This window comes from Anabrus simplex, chromosome 1 (genome assembly GCF_040414725.1).
Source record: "Anabrus simplex isolate iqAnaSimp1 chromosome 1, ASM4041472v1, whole genome shotgun sequence".
NCBI lineage: Eukaryota > Metazoa > Arthropoda > Insecta > Orthoptera > Tettigoniidae > Anabrus > Anabrus simplex.
Genome location: NC_090265.1, coordinates 1,300,565,183 through 1,300,580,987, shown reverse-complemented (window position 1 = coordinate 1,300,580,987; position 15,805 = coordinate 1,300,565,183). Strand labels below are relative to the sequence as shown.

Below are 15,805 nucleotides of genomic sequence, written 5' to 3'. Positions count from 1 at the left end.
CATCGCTCATCCAAATGCATTGGTTTTTCTCACGCAACGAGAATCAAGATTCAAATCCTCACACTGCCCACTTCCCACAATAAGGTATTCCATTTTGTTCACATTAACTGATAATCCCCGTGTCCTCTAGATTTCTCTATCGGTAAATAGTATCATTTCCATCCAGAGAACAAAATACCAAGACGTCAGTAAATATTTATGGGTGTACATGCCGAAGTTATATATGTTTACACCCATACTTCTACCCTGCCTATTGCATTAATCAAGAACAGCTTCCAAATAAATAACTTTGGTGGTACACAACATTCCTGTCATAATTTATACCGTTCTCAAAACATTCTGATATTTTATTACCAGCCGTCCGAACTACCTTAAATTTCTAGTGCAATCATTTCATCAATTTAAATGCTGCTCTTTAGATATACAATTTCTCCAACGATTACTAGGTATCGAAGTATCTAATAAAATTACCAAATATCAGTTTGTTATTCAGTAGTGGGTACATAATACAAATCAAGGCTAGATTTTCAGATTATTCACAATTGCTGTACTCACTATATTTGGGTGTCGCAGCTTCAATAGTTCTCCGATTTCTGATTGAAACATCTTCCTATTCAGGCGTCCCTAGAAAATAAAGAGAAACAGTATTCATTTTAGTTTGAGTAGTGATAGTTGACAGTTAGAACAAATTACGCCTAAATTACAGTAGAAGAGAGCAAACAATAGACAGTAAGCAGCTCACAGCGAGGATGATTGATACTCATATAAAATACTAGCAAATGTACCCGGTGCTTCACTACGGTATTCTACATTGTATTCGAATATCGAAGTAAATACTGTACATACAGTAAATAAGATTGTTTTAAAATGGCATGTCTCTTAGCGTTATCCGAGAAACAGCATAGGGAGGTTCCCAATACGGTGTTTCCAATGTAAAGTGCTTGTTACGGATTTGTGATGATAACGGCAGGCTCACTTGCCTATTGCCATTCACAATCGAGTTGGGAACTTTTCATTATAATTGCAGGCCCCATCGCCTACTGCGCGGTCACAATCGATTTGGGAGTTTTCGTTACAATGGCAGGCCCCCTTTCCTACTTCCAGACAGATTACAGTTTCCATTAGAATGTTTGGCAACTTCCCTACTACCAGTCGAAATTGAGTTGTACAGTTATAATTATAATGACAGGCCCCTTTTCCTACAGCCAGCCAGCTTACTACCAGTCACACCAAGCTGGTGAGTTTCCATCAAAATAGCACGCCACTATGTCTAATACCAGTCACATTTTAGATGGATACATTTGTTTATAAGGGGGGGGGGTACCCTTGCCTACAGCCAAACACAATCGGGTAGGAGACTTTTAAACAACAATGCATGCTCCCTTGTCTTCTGCAAGTCAAATCGAGAAGTGAATTATTCACTACAATGGCAGGCCTTCCTTACTAATGCCAGTTACACAGGTGTTGGAGAAGGACCCCATTCCTACTGCCAGTCAGAGTCGGTGTGGGGAGTACTGATTAGAATAGCAGACACACCCGTTCTCGATCGATACAAAACCACATCAGTGAATATATATAGATCGACATACGAAAGTATATGCATGCTTGCAATATTGCAGACCTTCATTTACAGATTAACTGCTGCTAAACGGTACATCATATCGACAAAGGATTGTACCATAAGACGCTGGATTTAGCGGCCTAAATGGCTGGTCCTATGATATCTTATCTATTCATGGGTCAGACTGAGTTAGAAATGTTGAGTAGGGTACATTTTTTTAAAAGATTATCTCACATTGCATTACTCTTCAGATAATTATGTGACAGCTACATACATAGCATTTGGCTCACATATGGCTACTGGGTGGGCCAATTTTCGTGTAGGGTTTGATAATTCTATCTTTCTTATAAGTGATTGAAAGTATGAATTATGCATGTGAAAAGTCAAAATTTACTTAACATCGAGAAATAGACAAAAATTAAACGTAAAAGGGATACAGATACAACAAAAAGTCATAAGACCAAGGTTGTAGATCACTCCAAATTGAACGCAGATTGCGCTTCCCTTATGTGATAGGACTTCGCGAAGATCTGCACCATCATTAAAATTGCCTCCATATTTCGATATCCTTCGGGGAAAAAAGTGAAAAATTTAAAGCTCTTGGAAATGTTCTGTCCGTTACAGGCTAAAACGATTAATTTTGCCAAATTTCTGTTTTCTTGTTCGTCTGGCAGATTATGCCGCAATGTGGATTTTGGGGGAGGAGGGTTAAAATTAGGACTTTCAGGAAACTAAACCAAAAACTTATGCAGATGGTTGTTATTATTACCCCTTAAACGCGTAGCTGTGCGAACATTTCGCCAAAATAGTCAATGTACGGGCACACAGTCGTTAGGATTTTACTTATGTAGATAGATAGGAATCTGCTCCACGTATAACACCTTTTGGTCTATGTCTGCTGGACTTACCCTGCAAAACCGACCATTCATTATATCTCCCTTATTAATCTTTCTGTCAAAAAAATACACACCAAAAAAGTTTTAGAAATGGATTTCCAACAAATTTGGTCGATTTCCAGTCAGGTTGGTCATGTACTGTATATATTGTGGAAGAGTAAATTCACCATTTCGGTTCCCTATAAACCGCCAGTCCATTCCAGGAACAGGAAATGTTATTGACCTTTAAAATCTACCTTTGGAAAGGTGGATGCTAAATATAAAGTTTGGTTCAAATATCTTCAATAGTTTTCAAGTTGTAAGAAATACGCTCAACACGCGCCCGTTAAGTCCGGTTAATATCTCCCTTATAAATCCTCTTACCGAAATGATGCACATGAGAAAAAAGGTTTAAAAATTAATTTCCATTAAGGCAGGTAGATTTCTATTAAGTTTGGTTGTGTATATTTTGTGGGAGTGCAAAATCACGGTCATTTCATGGATTTAGAAACAATATTTGCCCTGAAACCTACCCAAGGACAGATGGATTCTAAATATGAATTTTGGTGGAAATATATCCAACAGTTTCCAAATTATGGACAAACAGACAAACAGACAAACAGAAAAACAGACACCAAAGCTAAAAATATGCAGATGGTCATTATTACACCTGAAACGGATAACTGTACAGAAATGTCGCCAAAATAGTCAATGTACAGACACACTCTAGAAGTGCAGACCTTTATTTTGAGAGTTACTGCTTTGAAACTCTGCGACATATCTGTAAACGGACCTCACCATCAGACGCCTCTTTCAGTGTTCTACATGGTTGGTCCGATGACATCTTCTCGTATCTCCTATATTTATCGGTTAGATTGAGTTAGAATCATTGGGTGTGAAATTTTGTATAGTTTTCGCATACTACTTTATATTTGTGATACTCATGTGACAGATAGAATCATAAAATTTGGCTATCACATTGCCACTGATCATGCCAATACTAGGGGCTTTACGTCGCACCGACACAGATAGGTCTTATAGCGACGATGAGACAGGGAAGGCCTAGGAGTTGGAAGGAAGCGGCCGTGGCCTTAATTAAGGTACAGCCCCAGCATTTGCCTGGTGTGAAAATGGGAAACCACGGAAAACCAATGTGCGTGCCGAATGTCATGATTCTATCTTTCCTATAAGTGTGCCAAATTAATGTTAACATATACGTGTGAAAGTAAAAAATTAACTTGAAATCGAGAAATACAGCTCTATTTAATGTATAAGGCATAGAAATACGATAAAAAGTCATAGGACCAAAGTTGTAGATCTCTCCAAAATGAAAGGCGATTGTGCTTTCTGATTTGTGATAAGACTTACAGATTAGCCACCAATTATCCCGAAACGAAGGTGTGCACCGTCGTTAAAATTGCATCCATATTTCGATATTTTCCGGGGCCGAAAGTTATACATTTGCATAGCTTAGAATTTTTCCTCAAAGGAAAGAGTGTCAAGCTTTCAGGATTAGCACTCGCATACATACCGTGTAATTAAGGAAGAAAATAATTCAGTAAAGAAAGTTGAAATTAATAGAAAATGGATTAAAACTGAGGAGAGCCGGATGACGACAAATATGTAAATACCAAGTGAATGTATTGGAAAATCAAATGCCCCTCAATAAATTATGCTGGTGTGAGTTATGGATATAAGAAAGAGGTAACAGAGGAGAAATTTAGGCGCAGGCATTCTTAGGTCAACAGATAAGATGACTAATGGTGTTATTACTTAAGCTATTCGAGGACGGTTATAAACTCCAACGATATTCCGCCAATATCCCGCAGAATGTCCGATTGACGCCCTCTCTTGTCTTCTACCCAAGGAACAACCATGAATTTAAAGGTATGATGAGAAAAATGGCAATACGTTACTTCCCTGCTGGCAAGCAGTCAGAGACGTTGCCATGGTAACCTGTACGTTCGTTGTCGGTCTGTCGGTCACACACGCAGATCACGATACCCGCAGAAAATAGTAAATTTCTCCGTCATTTGAATAGTAAGGTAAATTATGAACATAACGAAAGTTGTTTATAATGAAGAGACGTTTCACATACGGTCCACGGAGTTTACAGGAAATAAATAGTATAAGAGAAAATGGAGGAAAACCGTTCTGGTTTTCCTATAAACACCCCGTCTAATCAAAGATTTTAAAATGAAATGCATATAGAAACCTTCCTTGGGGTGAGTATACTCCAAATATGAAGTTTAGTTGAAATCTATCCAGCCGTTTTGCCGTGATGGTGGAACAGACAAACAAACAAACAAATAAACAGACACGAAAAGTAAAAACCACCGATTCGGTCTTGAGTTGACCTAAAACGGATAAATATCTAAAAAATTGGCAAAACAAACGAAATTACAGACAGCGGACCCCCTACAACTTTATTGATAAGAAGATTATGTTAAACATATAATATGCTTCCATAATTAGTTTGAGTAAGAATGTAATAATGCTATTTAATGATGCTATTTGCTTTACGTCCCACTAACTACTTTTACGGTCTTCGGAGACGCCGAGGTGCCGGAATTTAGTCCGGCAGGAGTTCTTTTACGTGCCGGTATATCTACCGACACGGGGCTGTCGTATTTGAGCACCTTCAAATACCACCGGACTGAGCCAGGATCGAACCTGCCAAGTTGGGGTTAGAAGGCCAGCGCCTTAACCGTCTGAGCCATTCAGCCCGGCTGAGTAAGAATGAACTGTAGAAAAGAAATCGGACTTGAATAAGACAATCTGACTCAAAACTACTAATACTTTTTTTAAATTTGCTTTACTTACGTTATACCGACACAGATAGGCCTTACGGCAACGACGGGATAGTAGGAAAGGGTGAGGAGTGGGAAGGAAGCGACTGTGGCCTTAAATAAGGTACAGCCCCTGCATTTGCCTGGTGTGAAAATGGGAAACCATGGACAAACATTTTCAGAGTTGACGACAGTGGGGTTAGAATCCACTTTCTCCCGAATGCAAGCTGATAGCTACGTGACACATACAGCGCAGCCACTTTCTTGGTACTACTACTACTATTACTATTACTACTGGCATGTCCAGTGATGAGGGGGCAGTGTTCTTGTTTCACCTGGAGGCTCAGTGTTCATGCTCTGACGGTTGGAATGGTGTTCCCTCAGCTTCGACAGGTCAACTGATTGGGCAGTGGCCTCCTTCATAGTCCAAAGGTCATTAAAGGATGGTGCGGCTTGGAGTTCTTTTGTTTCTTGACGTCAACGCCAAGCGAGTTGGTTGCAGTGTGAAGGCAGTGGATTGGAACCTCACCGTCAACAGCCCTAAAGTTGGAAACAGACCCTTGGTTTACTTGGTATGGAAATGGGAAACGAAATTAAATATCGTATGGCTTTTAGTGCCAGGAGTGTCCGAGAACAAGTTCGGCTCGCCAGATGCAGGTCTTTTGATTTGACTTCCGTAGGCGACCTGCGCATCTTGGTGAGGATGAAATGATGAAGACGACACATACACCCAGCCACCGTGCCAGCGAAATTAACCAATTATGGTTAAAGTTTCCGACCCCGCCAGGAATCGAACCCGGGACCTCTGTGACCAAAGACCAGCACGCTAACCATTTAGGCATGGAGCCGGACATGGAAATGGGAAAACAGTCAATACAGTGAGGGCTGCCGATGGTGAGGATGAACCTACCATCTCCAGAACAAAACCTTCACGACCCGTACAGAGTTGTACAGTAAAATAATACACTAGAGACAGGAAGTTCATAATCACAGGACATGCTCATTGGTATGTTATGCAGAAACTATTAGCATTTCAGTCACCTAGGGTCAGCATGTGTCCTGTTGCCTAATAGGCACTGGGTCTTCCATGGGTACTGATAACTTGTTCCATGCGTGATGGCATCGACTCGTATAAGGCGCGACTGGCGTCCTGGGGTGTAGTCATCCATGCTGCATTCACCTGGTTCCACAGTTCATCTTTGGTGGTTGGCATTGAGTCACAGCGACGCACCCGTCATTTCACCATATCCCAAATCTTTTCGGTTGGCGACAAGTCCGGTGATCGGGCGGGCCAGGGCAACAGTCTGACATCCTTTGACAACAAGAAGGCACGTGTTCGTGCAACAACATGTGGTCGCGCATTGTCCTGCTGAAATATGGCGTCTGGGGTGTCGTGTGCAGGAAGGGTATGGCTACGGGTCGCAGGATGTCATTCACGTAGGTCAAACTGGCCACAGTGCCCTGGACACGCACCAACTGTAATTTGTGGTTGTACCCAATAGCACCCTACACGATAAGGCCTTGAGTTTGCGCTGCATGTCTTGTGCAAATGCAATCAATGTGTTGCCTCTCCTCCTATCTGCAGTGAACCAAAATACGGCCATCATTTTCAAACAAACAGAACCTGGATTCGTCTGAAAACACTATCAGCTGCCTGCCATTCCTGTCCCCAGTGATGTCGTTCCATACACCATTGCAGTCTAGCATGTTTATGCACACTAGTCAAAGGTAGGCGGAGAAGTGGACGATGGACGACGCGCCGGTAACCCAAACTGTAATAAACGACGACAGACTGTCACTCCTGATAGTGTGCGATGAGTTACACTGTCCCACTGTTGCACCAGAGCCGGGGAGGACGTAGATCTGTCCTGCAATGCCCTTCGGATGAGATATCGATCTTCTCGGGGGTGTTCTGGGTGGTGCGACCAGACCCATCTCGTCGTGTTCTACGGCCTTTTGTGAATCATTCTGTACACACCCGTTGCACTGCCGACACAATTCGTTCCACACGAGCAGCAATTTTCTGAATGGACGCATCACGTTCTCCCATGTTTCAAACTCACTAATTTGACGGTATGGTTCTCGCATCCGTCTGCGAGGCATCCTGCACGTCTGCACAAGTCACATTGATCCATTATCTTCGGTTTATAGCAATAACGAGAGCTGCGGGCACATTTCACCAGTCGGCGGTGGTGCGCCGGGGTATCGATGTGGACCTTGAACCTGAGAGCCGACATGGTTCCAATGCTAATCACTTCTTCAGAACATACTAATGCACATGGTGTTCTGCTTTTTATGAACATGTGTGCAATATCGTTGGTTTTACGTCCTACTAACTACTTTTCCGTTTTCGGAGACGCTGATGTACCAGAATTTTGTCCCGCTGGAGTTGCTTTTGGTGCCGTTAAATATACAGATACAAGATTGACGCATTTGAGAACCTTAAAATGTTACTGGAGTAAGTAGGGATCGATTCGCCAACCTGGGCTCTGAAAGCACCGATCTACAGTCTGAGCCTGGCTTACATCGAAGAAAAGTACACCATATATGGGAATATCAAAGTTATGGGGTTTATGATTAGCGCCAAGGGAACAGTTCCGAAATTCTTTGTGGATATTTTGAAGATGTGTAAAATCAATGAATTACCGAGCTCGATAGCTGCAGTCGCTTAATTGCGGCCAGTATCCAGTGATCGGGAGATAGTGGGTTCGAGCCCCACTGTCGGCAGCCCTGAAGATGGTTTTCCGTGGTTTCCCATCTTTACACCAGGCAAATGCCGGGGCTGTACCTTAATTAAGGCCACGGCCGCTTCCTTCCAATTCCTAGGCCTTCCCTAACCCATCGTCGCCATAAGACATATCTGTGTCGGTGCGACGTAAAGCAAATAGCAAAACAAAAAAAAAAAAAAAAATCAATGAATTCTCATTTTATTAGTACCCACAGAACATCGTTAACGCAGTAGGTGTAGAGCATAGATCTAATTTCTTCACGTGCAGTCCGCACTCTTCCTAGGAACATAAAATGAAGCCCTCTTTATGATGAAGTTGGAAAGCCCTGTTCTGTTACAATTTTATGTGGCTATTACTAAGCTTTTATAATACAGACCCTCTGATGATGAGAAACTACAGGTTAGTATGGTGGAGGATAGTGTTTATGCAGTGTGTGAGTTGCAGGAATGTTGGAGACAGTTGAACACCCAGTCTCCGGGCCGAAGGAATTAACGTTCATTCGACTAGGTGGGGAATCGAAGCCAGGGCTATGGGGACCGAAGCCGAAACATTCACCACTCAGCCATGAAGCCGGAAAGCCCTGCACTAGACCACCATGCTTGAAAATTACGGATAGATCACACTTTGCTTTCAAAAGTACTAGTGAAATTTTGAAAATAACTTTGCTAAGGAAGCCGTCTATCTAAGAAGACAGAATTATCTTTACATCGGTTTATTTCCAGTCCAACTTCCCTATACGGAGTAAAGCTGGTTGGACTTTATTTTGTTCAAAAGTTGTACCAACAGACATGAAAGTAGCTAGAATAATTTTTGGTACAAAAAGTTGCGAACAATGGCGGAAGGGTACTCGCAGTGAGCAATTAAAGGCTAAATTAAGAATTAATTCGATGGATAATAGTGTGTGTGCGTGGGTTCATATGAGGCGAATAAAAGAGTATAGGGGTTACACACGAGAATAACAGACTCGGCCACGAAATGTAAGAGAAGCGAAGGAAGACCAAGGCGATAATGTTGACTCAAATGATTTAAAGGTAACGGGTATGGAGATACACGAGGCCACAGATCTGGTTGCAAATACAGGATCGCGGAGTCTCTTACAGAGGCTTGCAGACTACTGTATATTGAAAGGCATAGCAGTCTATGATGAAGATGTATGTTTGTATGTTAGTGTGTACCCAAGCTGAAATGAATATTATTTCCAATTCTGTAAAATCGTATAAAATGAAAATCTCTTACGCATAAAGAGCAACAATTCGGTACCAGTGCCTCAAGAGAAAAAGAAGGCTTATAAAAATGTAGTTTTGTCTATTTAAAGCAGAAATTCATTTAAATGGAAGGAAACTGGAGGTAAGGAAGATCATACACTAGAATAATCGCCAATATAGCTGCATCTATGGATCAGTGGTAGAGTGTCGGCCTCCGGATCCCAAGATAGCAGGTTCAAATCCGACGGAGGTAGTCGAATTTTTGAAGTGCGGAAAAATGTAGTACGATGTCGGCGTGTAAAAGATCTCTGGTGACACATTTGGTGTTTACCCGACAAAATTAATTATGACTCAGCCATACACGCCCAAGAGAGATTCGATTTACTCTGCCCTCTAGTAGGCCTACAGTAAAACGGAACGTCGAAATTGACGCGCAGACCGATGGCGTCAAATTAAAATGTCTGCACTCGTTAGATGAGGCCATACAATTGTTGATGATGATAGGCTATCACTCGCTACATTCGCTGACGAGTACGATTGTCTTCCTCACATGTGAGTCTGCGAGTTCTTAGGTGACTGTGTAGGCCAAACCTCGAGCCACAAATTCTTCCACATTGCCAGCATTGAGACTCAGTTGTTGAGGGTTATTCATCCTGAGGAACGCCCGCTCTTTCCGAGCACTTCCTTCTCCGGTTTCAGTTCTTCGGCATTGTTTTCGGAAGTTCTTAAACCTTCATGGATAAAACGACGCCATACCAGGTGGTTAGCTGCGTTTGTTTCCCAGTTAGTCGTGTTGATGTGACATTTCTTCATGTCTGACTTTAGTTCGTCCCTGAATCTTTTTTATTGTCCACCGTAGTGTCGACGGCCACCCTTCAGTTAAGCATAGGTACATAATTTGCTTTGGGAGGCGAAAATAAGGCATACGAACGACATGACCTGTCCAACGAAGTCGATGTTTCATGATCATAGCCTCAGTGGTAATGGTACAGGCTTTTTCCAAGATACTGATGCTAGTTTGGTGATCTTGCCATTTAACCAGAAAGATCCTCCTCAGACAGCGCTGATGATATTTCTCCTGCCTCCAGTAAGTGGTCCAAGTTTCACACCCATAAAGGAGTGTTGACATTACAATAGCATGGTACACATGAAGTTTTTTCTTAGTAGTGATGTTACGGTTATCAATGACCCTTTGTCGTAGACGACCGAATGCTGCAATATCACAATTCAGACGATATTGAATTTCAGCATATATATATTAGCATTTGCTGAGAGGTGACTACCAAGGTAAGCAAAGTTTTGGATATTCTGCAAGATCTCTTCATGGACTGTGATGGTAGGAGCAGTAACATTGGCTCTGGGTGCAGACTGATGCAATATCTGTGTCTTTTGGATGTTGAGACTAAGACCGATGCTATTGTATGCTTTTGTGAAATCATTTAGGATGGTCTGTAGATCATCTTCTGAGCTGACCGGAACAATATTGTCATCTGCATACTGGAGTTCCATAATCCAGGCAGTAGAAATCTTGGTGTTGGCACGCAGTCTGCTAAGGTTGAATAAACCTCCTTCAAACCTGTGCTCTATTTCTATGCCATGTGGTAGTTCACCTTTAACAAGGTGAAGTATGGTTCCAATAAAAATTTAGAATAGTGTAGGAGCAATTACACATCCTTATTATACACCAGTAGTGATCTCAAATCGTTCTCCAGGTCCATTGTTCGTAAAGATGGTACCATACATGCTGTCATGTAGGAGTCGAAGTATCTTAGTAAATTTTGGAGGACTTCTCCTGCATTTGCATAGCACAGAAGATCATGTCGACAGTACCACGATTGGTTCTAAAGCCACATTGTGTATTTGGTAAAAACTCCTCTGCAAATGGCGCTAGACGATTTGATAGAATTCTGGCAAGAATTTTGCCAGCAACAGAGAGCAAGGATATTCCACGGTAATTACCACATTGAGTTCTATCCCCCTTTTTAAATACTATTAGTGCATCTTTGAGGTCTGCAGGTATGGTTTCCGAGTTCCAAATTTTGACGATGAGTTTATGTAAATGCTCAGTGAGGACTAGGCCACCTTCCGTGAAGAATTCAGCAGGGATTCCACCTCGTCCAGCATCTTTAGTGTTCTTTAACAGTTTGACGGCATCTTCAACTTCTTGAAGAGAAGGAGTGTCTGTTTATAAGTTCATGGAAATGCTCCTTCCAACGGGCGTTTATGGAGCGGCTGCCTGTAAGTAGTTCGGAGCCGTCCTTTGATGTTAGTGGATTTATACCCTGAGAAGATGAACCTATATAGCTTTGGTAGCACTGTAAAAAGTCCGGGTGTTGTTGGGTCTGCCAGATGTTGCATATCTTTGGACTTCGGAACCCACCGAACCCACCATTCATATTTAAGGACACGAGTAGCTCTTTGCATAGCTGCTTTGGCTTCTTGATACTGTCGTTTCTTGGGAGCTGAGTTAGGGTTATCCTGAAATGCTATGCGTGCTTTTCTCTTCTTATTTATGAGGCTCTTAATTTCTTGATCGTTGTTATCAAACCAATCTTGAAGCTTTTTATTGATGTAACCGATCAATTCTTTGCAGGATAATAGCACCGCATACTTGAATGTCGGCCAATGTTCTTCGACGCTGTCGGGGGATGTACTGGGAAGATTTTCTCTTAGGAGTTCGTGGAATTTAGTTTTAGTGTCACTGTCGTTCAGACGATCAGCGTTCACCTTGCACCTAGTGAGATTTTTCTGTTTTGTTCGTTGTTCATGAACATGCAGAGCCATCGCAGATCGTATTAGTCGGTGGTCGGTCCAACAGTCATTAAGCACTAGTCATGGCCCTTGTAATTAAGACATCGCGTTGGTCTCGGGCACGCACAATGACAATCTGTTAGATACAGTGTTTTGACGTTGGGTGCTGCCAAGGTGTCTTATTATTATCATCACTGATATAGAGGGTTATTCACCTAAGAAGTTACAACAGACAAACTTCTAATCCATTGAATATATCGTTATTTGGCTTCCATATTCTCAAAAGGTATTTACGAGACTAGTAAATATTGTTCTAAGTTTTTCCGTGAAATTATGACTAACTAGCCGAAACCCGCCAAAACATGACGGTTAAGGGAGTAAATGTTTAATGAAGGATTTCCACATACACTGCCGGTCAAAAGATTCCGGTCAAGCATTGAACTGTTAAACAATGGACTGAGATGAAAAGAGAACACCATACCTTTGCAAGTAATTGACAAATATATATCATAAAACTAATATTTTACAATAAAACTATGTTTTTACATTATATCTGAGTAAGAAATAGATACTAGCTGTTGTACCCGTGCTTCGCTACGGAATTCTAAACTGTACGCTATACAGAATTCTAGATTAGGTAGTGTAAACGTTGTGAGCAAGATTGTATTAAGTTGCATAGTTCTTAACGTTGCCCTAGAAACACGACGGGGAAGTCACCAACGTCTTTTCTCATATAAAGATATGAAGATTGGGTTAGGGAATTTTCATTGTAACGGTAGGCCAGCTTGCCTACCGTCAGTCACAATCAGGTTGGGGAGTTTTCATTATAATGGCAGACACTCACTCTCTGCCTGCCTTTATAGATTCTCAGAAAGACTCTCTTAGTGGTTTTTCCAACTGAAATGAACATGGGTCATTACAATGACGTCAGTCGGAATGGCGCGATTCAAAGCAATGCTTTCATATGAAATACTCGATCAAATGAAAACCACACATTTTCTCACTTTTAACGAACAGTACTATGCTGCCGAACTGACAGTCCAAAACTACAGAGCTGGAGTGACCAAAACGCAGACATCCGTGAACAATCTTCGTTTTTTTTCGGCGGGGGGATTCGAATAGTGGATAGTCCCGGGACAAAAACTATGCCCGTTTACTTATCTGTTTTCTGGGAGTACCCGATGAGTCGACAAAATGGGTAAACAGGATTTAATGAAAATCGGTATATAGAGTCGGGGAATAAGAAACTACAGTTTAAGCTATAAACAATGTTATTCACCCTGGGTGAAATGGTAATTTAGGGGAAGGCACCTAAAATTTAATTTTTAAATACCTGTGTTCTTCGTCCTATGGAAAAGTACTACATAACAAATGTTATAGAGAATACAATTTCCGATCATTTATGTTTTATTCAGTTTTACCGTACCGACTATGATAAGAGTGGTATTTCAGAACTGGAAGACAATTAATAATGTGAAGGCCTACAGTATCGAAAGCGCGTAACATTGATCAACAATAACATTACACTGCCTCTTATGCTGACATTCAACTCCGATAGATGGGATTACTGCTGCGAACCGAGTATAACAGCCTAACTGAATATTGGCGGGAAATAGCTGAGGAATTAGGTAAATTTCTTCTTTAGCATGCTATTCCTCTGGTTCATACATTTTCTGATACTGCTGGTACGTAACACACCGGTTCATCATAGTATGCCAGCTATTCGATACCTATTCTGACGCGCTGTTTTGAATGAGCAGTGTGTGCTCTTAAGTCAGAGGCTCAGTTAGTAGTAGTAGTAGTAGGAGTAGTAGTAGGATCTAGAATTACAATGTAGGCCTATTCCAAATTAATGTAGGCTACCACAATTCACTAAATAACTCGATATTCAACCCTGACATGAGCCGTTTCTTACGAAAAGCTTCTTCCTCTTCACTTTTATAAATCTACATTAATTTTATTCCAAATTAGCAGCGAAGATGTGGTTTCTTCTCTGGCTTGGAGGAAAAATTGCCTCCACGTCAGATAGTTCTTTCCCTCACCAGTGTAGTGAATTGAGATTTTCCGACTCATCGGGTACTCCCAGAAAACAGATAAGTAAACGGCCATAGTTTTTGTCCCGGGACTATCCACTATTCGAATCCCCCCGCCGAAAAAAGACGAAGATTGTTCACGGATGTCTGCGTTTTGGTCATTCCAGCTCTGTAGTTTTGGACTGTCAGTTCGGCAGCATTTGATCGAGTATTTCATATGAAAGCATTGCTTTGAATCGCGCCATTCCTACTGACGTCATTGTAATGACCCATGTTCATTTCAGTTGGAAAAACCACTAAGAGAGTCTTTCTGAGAATCTATAAAGGCAGGCGAAGAGTGAGTGTCTGCCATTATAATGAAAACTCCCCAACCTGATTGTGACTGACGGTAGGCAAGCTGGCCTACCGTTACAATGAAAATTCCCTAACCCAATCTTCATATCTTTATATGAGAAAAGACGTTGGTGACTTCCCCGTCGTGTTTCTAGGGCAACGTTAAGAGCTATGCAACTTAATACAATCTTGCTCACAACGTTTACACTACCTAATCTAGAATTCTGTATAGCGTACAGTTTAGAATTCCGTAGCGAAGCACGGGTACAACAGCTAGTTTAATTCTATATCACTTTAGTTGTGTAGTATTTATCGATATGACCAATAATATAAATATTTAGGCCTTCCCCTAAACTACCATTTCACTCAGCGTGAATAAAATGATTTATAGCCTAGATTGTAGCGGCTCGCCCCCCGACTTTACATACCTATTGTTATTAAATTATCTTCAGCCGTTTCCTCGTGATGCGTGTACAGACAGACAGACAGACAGACAGACAGACAGACAGACAGACAGACAGATAGACAGACAGACATTACGGAAAAGGAAAAACTGCATTTTCTTGTTACTGTGGACATGATCGATACAGAAATACCATTCTTTTCAAATTCTGAGCAATGTACAGCCAAAACTCTTATTTTATGTATATAGATGTACACATACCCTCACAGAACACATCAAACACTCTTCTCATGAAAGAAACCCCACTTTGCTGCAGCTACACTTTTAACTATTCTCGGCATTCTAACACTGATGCAGGTATACTTTGCCAGGCATTCTGCAAGAGACCCACAGTTTTTCCGATGAAGAAGGACACTCTTTTCGGACTTGGCGATCCAACTCCCCCCACTGTAGCTCAATTGGATTTAAGTCCGCGGATTGACGGGGGCCATTCCTTTAAAATCAATTTCCCAGAGTTTTGTTTGTTTTGCAGATAGTTTATGAAACAGCGAGACGTTTGTCTGGGATCATTGTTTTGTTGGAGGACAAACCCACGTTGCTGTCCGGACAGAAAATCGTAACGAGATAAGTGTTACTTGAATTCGGTGCAGTCTACCAACTCCACTGAATGTGAAACAACCGCAAACCATCACATAGCCACTCCATGTTTCACTGTAGGGGTGATGCAGTTCCAATGCTGAACGTCGAACATAAACTCGTCGGCGTTGCACGAAAACGTTCCAAACTTGGTTACATTAATATATTCTGTCATTAAACATATTCGTGCTGGTACATGCGTTTTTCCGGAAACTCTTGGTGGGCAGTGTATAAAACAATTTTTTGTACAATTGCTTTTTGGCAGTATTGCAACTTTAAGGGCATCAAAAGTTCGCTCTCTTGACATTGCAACGTATGTCACGGCTGAAAACTGGCTGAGGTAAACTTAAACCAGCACGTTCCAGTGTTTCCCCTTGAGTTTTTTTTTATCGTGATACAAAATACCAAGCGTATTGGAAATTGGTGCCGCTTATAAGAACATGGAAGTGTTTTATCTGATGGTTTTATCTCGAGGAATTATAGCTCTCTC

At 41.5% G+C, this 15,805-nt stretch overlaps 1 protein-coding gene across 1 annotated transcript in view; it reads right to left on the bottom strand.

The window, feature by feature from the left end:
- Nucleotides 1-15,805, bottom strand: part of LOC136878463 (calcium/calmodulin-dependent protein kinase type IV) — a 587,971-nt gene that overhangs the window by 110,453 nt on the left and 461,713 nt on the right. Inside the window, exon 4 of the mRNA XM_067152086.2 lies at nucleotides 556-624. Within this exon, the coding sequence (XP_067008187.2) occupies nucleotides 556-624 (69 nt within the window). The remainder of the gene's footprint in view (nucleotides 1-555; nucleotides 625-15,805) is intronic.